The sequence below is a fragment of the Crocodylus porosus genome, unplaced genomic scaffold, assembly GCF_001723895.1.
Source record: "Crocodylus porosus isolate Cpor-Errol unplaced genomic scaffold, CroPor_comp1, whole genome shotgun sequence".
NCBI classification, from domain to species: domain Eukaryota; kingdom Metazoa; phylum Chordata; order Crocodylia; family Crocodylidae; genus Crocodylus; species Crocodylus porosus.
Genome location: NW_017728937.1, coordinates 2,110,144 through 2,118,677, shown reverse-complemented (window position 1 = coordinate 2,118,677; position 8,534 = coordinate 2,110,144). Strand labels below are relative to the sequence as shown.

Sequence of the window (8,534 nt, the reverse complement as noted above, 5' to 3'; positions counted from 1 at the left end):
GAGAATCTTGAGAGGGTTCAGAGGGGGGCCACTCATATGGTCAGAGGCCTGCAGACAAGGCCTCATGAGGAGAGACTGAGGGACCTAGATCTCTTCAGCCTTCGCAAGAGAAGGCTGAGAGGTGATCTTGTGGCTGCCTATAAATTGGGAGATTAATCACATTCTCCCTCTGAAAATCAACTCACTGTTTCAAATGGTGACAGTGTTGTTCACTTGCCTTCCTGCTGAGTGCTACTTAATAATTTTATTTTATTTAAATGCACTAAAATAATTTTATTTTATTTAAATGCACTTGAAGTACCACCTATCTGAGCCCAGGGCAACCCACTTGAAAACACAACCAAGAGTAAATAACAGAAACACAAGCTTTTTCAACCAGGCTGCCAATACAACAGCCCATACAGTCTTCAAAGGGAATGTGACTTCCTAATCAGCATATGCCCACATCATATAGGACTGCTGGAAAGAATAAAACCCTCCCTTGGCAGCAGTCTCCTGAAGCCCCCAACCCTGCTGTTTCAAGAAAGTTTTGGCAGACTGGATTCTCTGCATGGCAAGCTGAACTTGATGACGCCCTGATGTTGTTAAACCAAATAGGAAGCCAGGTCTCACGTCCCTTCATGCCCTTCTTGGGTATCCATCTTTTAAAAACCAGTGTAGTCACAACTGCTGTGATCTCTCTTGTGGAACCGTGGTCCAAATTTGGATTTTACAAAACTAACCTCATAAATCCCAAGCTTTATTTGTGCTATTAAACAGCTGCTGCCTTGGGCTTGAGAGGTAGATGTTTGAAGGCATTACTGTGTAGGTTTACTGTTGCTGATGTGACTATGGGATGTTTTAGCATCCTGCTGATCAACCTCTGCCCTGTGGGCCAGAGCCATGTCATCCAGCCCATGGGGCTTCCCACAGGTCTGGAAATTTTGCAACAGGGGAATAGTTGCAGTGTTAATTGCTCTCAGAGCTTCAGCAGTTAATATTACTACCATTTCCCTGTCACCAAATTTCAGGACCTTTGGGGTGCCCCCCAGTCTATATGACATAGCCCAGGCACCAGATTACACCAGCACAGAATGGCTCCATGGCCAGACTCCATGTCACTCCAGACATGATACAGGGGGTCGGGTCAGCACATGGGGTGACGCCAGGGTTTGGCCAGTGTGCAGGGTTGAGTTGATGCATTGAGTTGCACTGTGGCCGGATCTGGTGCATTGGGTCTTACCAGCGTGCCAGATTGGGCTTGTGGACTCACCCCACTTGCCAGCTCCACACTGAGTCAGGCCGTGGTCTGACCCTGTGCATGGGATCCATCCTGTAGACCAGCCCAATACAACTCATTCAGCCCATTGGGCTGGGGAAGTTGAGCATCACTGCTTTAGCATGTAGGCCAGGGGCATATATAAAATATATAAAGTTCTTGTAATCCACCAGAGGTCAGTATTGCACTATTTGTATCACCCAGAGGAGCCTCTCATCCTGGAATTGCTTTGTATCACACTAACTTTCCTTGAAAAGAAGTCCATAGCATAGACCTTGCTTTGCAGTTATGTGCTAGAGGAAAGCACAATATATTGACCATCTCTTATAGTCCCCACTGTCCTGGCTTCTGTCTTGTTTGTGGCTGGCCACAAAAAAAATTACAACTCAGGCTGTGAAAGCCACTATACACATCAGCTGCTGCATTTGCTTATTCAGGTACTGTGCTACCCACAGTTCCTTGTTTTCTGGTATCTTGAGCATGAAAGGTGCTGCTTAAGTTCCAATTCAGTTTTATTGCTGTAAAAGTACATTATTTAAAATGGCAGCAATGATTCACAGTAAGAGCCAAGCCATCAGGCAGCTTATTGCAGAACCTCCAGAGATTTACAGCAGAACTTCCCCTGAAGCTCTGTCCCCTGGTAATTCTCCATATACACCTGGACTTTATTGCACTTAATCACCATAATTCCATGTCTCTTTCCATTGCCTTATTCATACAGTCTTGGTGTAGTCAATCCTCTGCTAAGCTATAGTGGCTGCAGAAGGGTCATGAAAGACTGCAGAGGAAACAAAACACTCAGGGAGAACTAGGACATGCAAATTGAAACAGAAGGCCGTGTCTCTGTCAGCTAATCCAGGGGTGAACAAAATATGGCTTGCGGGCTGGATCTGGCCTTCCAGCAGATTCGATCTGGCCCACAGGTAGGTGGCCGCCAACTAATTGGATCTGGCCCTGGGCAGCTAGCATCTCCAGCCACCGCATTGTGCTGGCCAGAACTGCTTCAGCATGGGGCATCAGCTGTGGGTGCTGCTGGTAGGTTCAGGAGCTGTCGCTCTTCCAGCGCAGTGGAAGCTCCCATCCAGGGCCCCAGTTCAGAACCTGCCAATGGCATCAGCTATGGACCCAGGCAGGAGCTACTGCTGTGTGGTGCAGGTGGCAGTGTCAGCTGTGACATGGGCAGCAGGTTCTGCATCGGGGCTCTGGAACCTGCTGGCTGTGCCCACAGCTGATTCTGCTGCCCACCAGGCATGGCAGCAGCTTCTTTCTGGGTCCACAGTTGACGCTGCCAGCAGGCTCTGGGTTGGAGCTGCAGGCAGGAGCTTTCATGACACCAGGAGGGTGGCAGTGTCAGCTGTGGATGTGGCTGGCAAGTTCTGCATCCTAGCTCCTGAACCTACCAGCAGCATCCACAGCTGTCAATGCTACCCATCCACCGTGGTGAACTACAGCTCTGATGGGTTCTGGAAGGAGTGGGAAGGTGACGGAGAGAGAGAAGAGAGCGAGATCGGAAAGTTGGAGAGGGAGATCAGAGAGACAGAGAAGAAAAGAGAGAGAGCGACAGGGAAAAGAAAGATGGACATGGCCCTTGACAGGTCCCTCAGACTCATTAAGTGGCTCTCCAGCTGAAATAATTGCCCACCCCTGTAATAATACCACCCTTCCTCATGTGTCTTCTGCGTAACTGCTACTTAAAAATAAAATGGAAAGCACCTTGTTTCAAGGTTAAACTTCCCCTGACTGGCTTTATATTTTATATTAAGTTGTCTAGGTGCTGCCAGGTTATCCTAGAGATGCTGAATGGGATCCATTCTGATGTTGATTGGTGTGTGTGGGTCTTCTTGATGTTGCTACAGCTATGAATGTCTCCCAGTGGGCTTGGTTTGAGTGGCCTCTAGACCCTGAAATCTGACCACTTTCTTGTAGTGGGGAGCCTGCTTGTATTGTCTTTAATAAGGTCTGAGCTTATCTGTAGCTGCTTCACTGGTGTGTTTCATAGCTTCGCCTTTAGAAGTTAAAGGCATCTCAGCAGCTAGTGGCAGGAAGAATGCCCTCCTACTCCATGAGCTTAAAGCATAACTTGTCTACAAACTTGTCCCATTAAATCATACCAGAGATATTACTAGCAGGACCTGTGCCTTGGCTAGCAAGGGTGTTGGCAGGGGTTGGACGATTGCAGCAGCGGCAGCAGCTGCCATTCTTGTGCCCCCTCTACATGGGTAGCCGGGGCTGGTGCTCTGGTTTCCCACCCCTCATTCCACTACTGAATTGGACTCTATTGCTGGGAAGGGTCTTGGCTTCTCTAAGTCAAGGCTGCAGCAGGAATAGGAACCTAGCTCCCCCTCAAGACACTCCCACAAGTGCAGGCATTATAAATATGCACTGCACACTCCCTCCTCTTTCCCTTTGGACTCCAGGTGGTGGGAGTAAGTGGAAGGAAAATCTAAGCCTGTGTGACTCAGTGCCAGCTCGTGCTGCCCAGTTTGATTTCAGGCCAGTCAGTGCCCCTGGGAATCCTGAAAATCATCTAAGCAGATCCATGAGAAGGCTGATGGCAAAGATCAGTCTGTGAGCATACTGAAGCAGATAGGCTCAGCTGTATTTGTCTCTTCAGCGGGCCTTCACTGACAGCCTTCGTGACAAATAGGGAAGAGAAATAAGACAAGCAAAAAGAAACTGCAGAAAGGAAGAGAATTTACTTTCTAAAGAGTAACTGATTCGTTTTCTGGCCTGTGGTTCAAGCAGAGCATGGGTGGATGATGATCAGTTGGGGTATGGGTGGCATTGGCAAAGAAAGGGGTGAATTAGAAAGCAGCACTTGGTTACTCCAGGGGAGAGGGGTGTCAACTAAGAGCTGGTTGACTGGATTTTCTCAGCAGGGAGCCTTTTTTTTAACACAGTCTGATCATTTGAAGAACCAACAAAAGTGCCAGTCTCAAATGAGGGATGAACAATGTCTGTTGTAGATGGTCACAGACTAACACCCTCTGCTCTGCATCCATTTTGCCCTTTGTTCTTTGGGAGAATTAGAGAGGTCCTCCCATTCACTGGGTTTTCACACTCAACATAGAGCAGGAAAATCTCCATGGAACTGCTCCATAGCCGCCTTAGTTCAGAGAAATCTGGCTGGTCATCTCATTGCCAGATGGACAAGCCATCTGCAGCTTGAGCTTCACTTCACCTCAGGGTACAGCCTGACTGCTGCTTCTCTCTCTTTTGAGAGCAGCTTGTAGCTCTTCCATGGCTATAAGAGAGATTCTCCTTTTACCACTTTCCTTTTCTCCTCTTTATTCCTCCTGGGTATTTTTCCCAACTGGAGGGTCCCCCATCCTAGGCTCATATTGCTGGTAGCTGTTGTGAGGTGATGTAGGCGGCAAGCCCTGTCTGCAGGCCAGACCACACTGACACTGATCTGCCTGTCCTGATGTGGGGCTCGTCCCCCCTATTTCAGTGATCAGTGACTACTTGGTGGCTTTTAGTGGAATGACGTGGCAGTCCCTTCCCACACAGCAGCCTCTCCAAATTGGCTTCTTGTTCAGCTGTCAAAGAAGTGAGGCTGAGGACAGAATAGGATGTGGGACTAATCTGCTTTGCCACTGTTGACAGTGGCTGCTGTAGGCAAACACAAAGATACCCTGGCAGAGTGGCAAAGGTAGCTGGCACTGCTGTCTTCCTCCTCTGCTTTCTTGCCTACTCCACAGAGGATTCTGATTTTCACAGCTGTCCATACAGCACCTTTCGCCTGCATGCAATTCGGAAAGCCTGCTCCTGGTAGCATATGCCAAAGCAACAAATATCAATGACTCCCACATACCAACTGTTCTTTTATGTGGGGAACACTTCTCTTTTTGAAGCTGGTTTTGCTTTTCTTCTGGAGAGACCGGATGTTCTGCTTGTTACTATGAGCACTCTCTAACCTGGGGAAAAAGGCAGAATAAAACAAACCATTTTCTGTCTCTCTTCCATGAGTCCTTTTGAGAGCCCCCTTTGCTGTTAGTTTCCATTAGCTCAAGAGTTTTAAAGGCTAGTACCATAGACTGCATTGTCATGTGGGCATGGTGTGTGACAAAGGATAGCACGTCATGCAGCTGCCAACATCTCGGGACCTGATCTCTAACCATTGCGGCAATGGCAAAACTTCCTGTGACTGCAGTGAGCTTTGGATCAGGCTCTAAATGACAGTCATTAAGTGAATGATATTTGGCCAAGAATAGGGCCCTCCTTGTTTTATAGGGACTTCACTTTACCTTATTTAGTGAAAACCTCCCTTTAATGTATCATCCTCTGCTGTAATTAACTTGCAGTAATAAAAAAGAAGATTAGCAGCAGGATTATGCGGGCTGAGAATAAATTTGGGTCTGAATTAAACTAATCTGAGGGATATGGAGAAATAAACTGCTTGGAGAAATAACAGAAAAATCCTCTTTCAAAATGAAAAAGATACAGTTGCAATGAAATCAACATATTACTTTTCCCCTTTGCTGTGTTGCTGGCAGCACTGGAGGTAATTAAAATGGAAACAGATATAAGCATCTAATTTTATTTTTCATTCTTTGTGCCATTTGCCTGGCTTCCCCCACCTCCCGCCACCTGCCATTTCACATATTGTATAATGAAACTAGACTGATCTGTTTTGCTTGTAGCCAGCATAAATTTTCTACTTTTCATGCAGTAGTACAAAGCTTTTGTCTCTGGATTCATGGCCAAGAACCAGGAGAGGAAATGATTAAAATTGGGGGAGGGGGAGGTTCAATCCCCTCCTCTCCCATTCTCATTGAATTTTTAATATTATCAAATCATTTTTTTCCCCTTTTAAAAAAATGTTTGGGCCTACATTAAATAAAAGATTCTCTAAAATGTAATTTATTATGGCTGAGTTGTAATACACAATAGCTGTGATCAAAAACTGGCTCGGATTCTCATAACCCAGGATAACAGCAGGTGAACAGGAAAATGTATGTAACATATTGTAAATGCAAAAAAGATGAGTTTCAATGTTCCTGATCTATGCTCTTCACTCCTCAGGCTACTAAGCTATTTGCTTCACTCACTAGAAATGCTGTTCTCATTGTCAAACTGATTCAGGCCAGCTATTGAGAACATCTTCTATGTGTAGCCATGTATTTTTGCTGTCTTCTGCAAATGTCTGGCATGGGGCTTAGTTCTCAGTGATCCTCTTCTTGCTTCCTCAGGGCCATTAAAATTCTATAATGAATTGCTGGATATCTCTCAGCAGGAAGCGGTGTCCTTTTCCCTGGCACAGAAAGAACTTGCCATTATTCACGGACCACCCGGCACTGGCAAAACCACCACGGTGGTGGAGATAATACTCCAAGCTGTGCAGCAGGGCCTGAAGGTAAGTGATGGGTGCAGGTGCCAGAGTGGCTACGGGCATGCTTGTTCTGCTGACTCATCAAGTACGCTCTGAAGTTTCTTATCACTGCTCAAATTAACTCCATCCTACTGCATTCCAGTGCAGCTTCTGAGATGGCCTGTATACCATTGCTGATTGCCACTAGTGTGGGGATTTGGTGCCATGCAGAAATGGGGGTGACCAGTGACAGCAGCAGTGGCAGTGTGGTAGAGGAGTGCCGCAGGTTGCATTCACTCACAAGCTGCTGGCCACACTGACCCCTCCTACCACAGCATGGGGTACTGGGGAGACCATGAGCCTGAAAAGGGGACTGTGGTTACACCCCCTCTGGTGATGTGTCGGGGGTGGGAGGATCACTAGGTGAGGGGTGGGATCAGTGACCTCTGGTGGCAGCTGGGTCACAAGGGGTGACCTGTCATTGCTAAAAGGTTTCTGACCCTTGGATTAAGTTGTCTAGACTTCACAGTGATGGGAATTCTAGCAACACATAGATTCTTCTTCCCATTACAGTAGTCCCTAGAGACTCTAACTGAAATCATTAGCTATACAGTAGCTGTAGGTTTTTGCCATGCTTGGAGCTGTGTGCATACATTTTCTAGGAAAGATTCTGCTTTAACGAACTCCAGTCAGCACAGTGTTTGAAAGCCTCCATAACCCCTAGAGTTTATTCTCTGGCTCCTACATGAGAAGTATTGTTTTCCATCTCGTACTTGTGAAGAACTATGGCACAAAGAGATCTATTGACTTATGGCCCTGTCACCTGGGAAGTTTGTGGTTGAGTTGGGTGATAAACATAAAACTTTTGATGCCTCATCCACACCTTCACTACAGATGCATCCTTCCTTCCCATGGGGGGATGTTTTGGTTTTCTGGGTCGAGTAAAATGTGAGCATCTTTTGATGTTTTCTCCATATATCTGGCCTGCTGTGAAGTTTATGGAATGAGTCCATATGGAATGGAGATTTGTTCTTGACAAAAATGCAGCCTCTCTGGGAGTCAGTAAGTCAGCTCTGTCCTTTCTCTTGCAACATGTAGTCACAGGCATCGGGCCCAGAGGTTAGTGGGATGTCATACTGAGCAGGAGCTAGTGATCTTTGGCGAGCCCAAGCTTTGAGATGGAGAAGAGGCTTTGGCTCCCAGAGGCAATCAGTCCTCAAGGCTGCAGGTACATTTAAAAGTTGCTCTTTGTGGTGTGCAAGTATGTAGGGAGTGTGCCCCTCCGCAAGTGTTCTTTCCGTTGTGCAGTGGGAACCATAGAGATTTGTTGTGGAACAGAAATATTGTACATTGTGCTGTGCCAGATGTTCAGGGGCCTCTTCCCTGGAGGGACAGTCATGGTGCAAGAGATTGTGCTGCTGCAGCAAACCTATTGAGGAGCTGATGTCTCAGTTTGCCCTGAGGTGGCTCCTGCTTTTGGGAGTTCCCAAGGACAGCTGAGTGTGGAGCACTGTAGCAGGAATAATAATAATTAGGTGTAGCAGGACACTAGGGTGCCTGCTACTGATAGTAGGAATAGTAGTCCTGAGTAGTAGAAAGAGGGGCTTAGCTGCCACTCACCAGGGCAGCAGGTGCCAGTTACCATGACAACTGATTGGGTCAGCTGACCGCCAGGGGGCAGGGCCTGGCCTTTATAAGCAGAGCAGGCTGAGGCCAGAGTTCAGTTCCCCTGCTGGCAGCCTGGGAAAAGGAGGGAGCTCTGTGTGAGCAAGCTGAGCACAACATTAGAGAAGCCTGGTGCCTGGAGAGCAGCTGCTTGGCAGTGCTGGGTGGAGGAGACCCTGATAAGGAGATACGTGAGAGTGTGAGCCAGGTTTTATAGATTCATAGATGCTAGGGTCGGAAGGGACCTCAATAGATCATCGAGTCCGACCCCCTGCATAAGCAGGAAAGAGTGCTGGGCCT

General features: G+C 47.3%; 1 protein-coding gene across 1 annotated transcript in view; it reads left to right on the top strand.

Annotated features, from left to right (window-relative positions):
* Positions 1 to 8,534, top strand: part of IGHMBP2 (immunoglobulin mu binding protein 2) — a 114,774-nt gene that overhangs the window by 18,516 nt on the left and 87,724 nt on the right. The window contains exon 5 of the mRNA XM_019547248.1: positions 6,451 to 6,614. Within this exon, the coding sequence (XP_019402793.1) occupies positions 6,451 to 6,614 (164 nt within the window). The remainder of the gene's footprint in view (positions 1 to 6,450; positions 6,615 to 8,534) is intronic.